Raw genomic sequence first — 2,312 nt, 5'->3', positions numbered from 1 at the left:
GTTTAAATACTTCACTAATCATATATATAAATATCATAAACGGAAGGTCAACCCAAGTCAAACTCTACGAAAAGGGGTCAGGATAGTGATAACAGTTGTCCATTACAACATAAATCTTTTTAGTTAGTTTTACGTGATTAAATTTTTTTGGAAGTTTAATGGTCCAGTAAAGTCATTCTTTTGATTGGACCTGACCAATTATATCTATATACATCGGAATCCCGCCTTACAATAATTTTGTCGAATCAACGAGTTTTGGTAGGTAATATCGGAATAGTCGTTGTATAGGCATATACCCTTTTCTGAAGTATGTATTTACAGTTTGTTAGTCAAAGACTTCTTGAAGTGTCGGTTCGTAAGGCCTGGTACGAAAATATCAATTAAATGACGTCTTTATCATGCCATAAATATTTAATTAAATATTATATGTTTATGTAAATACTTGATGTGATACGAGAACTAATAAAAGAATTGGTAGTGAACAATATTAACCAACTCATATCGAAGCAGTGCATGATATGCACTTGTGTTTAATTTTTGTGACTTCGCAGTGTAAGTAGAATTGAGAAAAACATATAGTTTTCAACCATATGTATCGTGTTCATGTCAATCCATCATCTTCGCATTGCTCGACCCATCCATATCGAACTCATCGTTTGCACGCTTTTGTTCTCTCTCCAATCTCGAGTTTCCACTAGAAATTCTCTCGTCAATCCAACTAATAACATCTGTAAACACCATATCAATGTTCTCCTCAAACTCTCCGTACGTGAGAGAATGCCACATTCCTGGATACAACTGAAACTTCTTGTCGAAGCTTGAAGCAGTTTCATATAATAGCTTGCTCACCGTTGGATCTGTCACCCTGTCCGCTTCTCCATGGGCAACAAAAAACGGAAATGTCACCTGTAAATCAAAAAGATTACTTTACTTCGATGATACATATAAGAGTGCCTTCAGTACTGCAAAATATCTCATGAAATGGTTTTTTTCACAACCAACACACCTCTTGGAGTCTCTTTTCAAGATCTAGACTAACGTTTAGCAACTGACTGGCAGTCTGCAAGCGTAATCGGCCTTTATAACATAATGGGTTGTTACGAACCTATCATAGAAACATATAAATTAAAAAATAGTTAGCTTTCTAAAACAAGTTTATTGTAAAATGAAAATAAAAGTAGAAGTTGGTTTACCTCCTCTCTGATTTTAGGATCTCTAAAAGCAAGATCAACGATATCTTTGCCAGGGACAATCTTCCATGTCGGGATTACTTTTGCAAGTTGCATCAACACATTAATCACCAATTGAGGTGGCTTCATATCTTCTGCAATCTGAGAAATTTAAATGATTAATCTTACATTGTAATATATATATATATATATATATATATATTGAGAATACAAAGTGTCTATAAAGCATTAATGCAATAATTTGGGGTATGGAAATGGAGAATTAGAAAGTTGGAACTAAAGGCTTGTCAATTCTTGGTGCGATACTCACTCGAAAATGATATTAAATAAATTACATCAAAAAATTAGTCTTCTAATCCTTAATTTGATAACCATACCCCCCCCCCCTCTATACATACATACTTATATATATATATATATATATATATATATATATATACTGATAGCCCAAAGATCATTAGAAAAATCTAATTTTCTTAGAAGAACAATACTCAAATCTAAGTACAAGTGAATTAATATAAATAAGATAATGAATTTATTTCCTAGAAAACATAATTCTGGCAATGAAATCAATGAAGAACACCTTTTATCATAATTGAACAGGACACAGATTAGTGATATAGTATTGAAAAGGCAAGCATAATTATAAAATGATACCTTTATTGATTAAACAATCTTGAATACATTCATCGCTGAGACAATTTGAGCATACATCAGGAGCAAAGATGAGATTGAAATCTAAAGATTTGGAATATTGAATAATAGAGAATTTGAAAGAAGGTTTAGGCATAACATTTGATCTAAGGGTTTTTCTCTGTGTCTCTTGAATTTGGATATAAAAGGATACACAAGTACTCATTCAAGAGACATAGAGAAAAACCCTTAGATCAAATGTTATGCCTAAACCTTCTTTCAAATTCTCTACTATTCAATGTTCCAAATCTTTTGATTTCAATCTCATCTTTGTTCCTGATGTATACTCAAATTGTCTCAGCGATGAATGTATTCAAGATTGTTTAATCAATAAAGGTATCATTTTATAATTATGCTTGCTTTTCAATACTATATCACTAATATGTGTCCTGTTCAATTATGATGAAAGGTCCTGTCCCATATATATAT

At 31.9% G+C, this 2,312-nt stretch overlaps 1 protein-coding gene across 1 annotated transcript in view; it reads right to left on the bottom strand.

Annotated features, from left to right (window-relative positions):
• Positions 1-415: 415 nt before the first annotated feature.
• Positions 416-2,312, bottom strand: part of LOC112509846 (caffeoylshikimate esterase-like) — a 5,984-nt gene continuing 4,087 nt past the window's right edge. The window contains exons 6-8 of the mRNA XM_025115036.1: positions 1,194-1,331; positions 1,007-1,105; positions 416-906 (exon numbers count right to left, since the gene is read on the bottom strand). Of these exons, the coding sequence (XP_024970804.1) occupies positions 607-906; positions 1,007-1,105; positions 1,194-1,331 (537 nt within the window). The 3' untranslated portion in view covers positions 416-606. The remainder of the gene's footprint in view (positions 907-1,006; positions 1,106-1,193; positions 1,332-2,312) is intronic.

The sequence above is a fragment of the Cynara cardunculus genome (assembly GCF_001531365.2).
Source record: "Cynara cardunculus var. scolymus isolate 2C chromosome LG 3, CcrdV1, whole genome shotgun sequence".
Lineage (NCBI taxonomy): Eukaryota > Viridiplantae > Streptophyta > Magnoliopsida > Asterales > Asteraceae > Cynara > Cynara cardunculus.
This window is presented reverse-complemented; position numbering and strand designations above follow the sequence as displayed.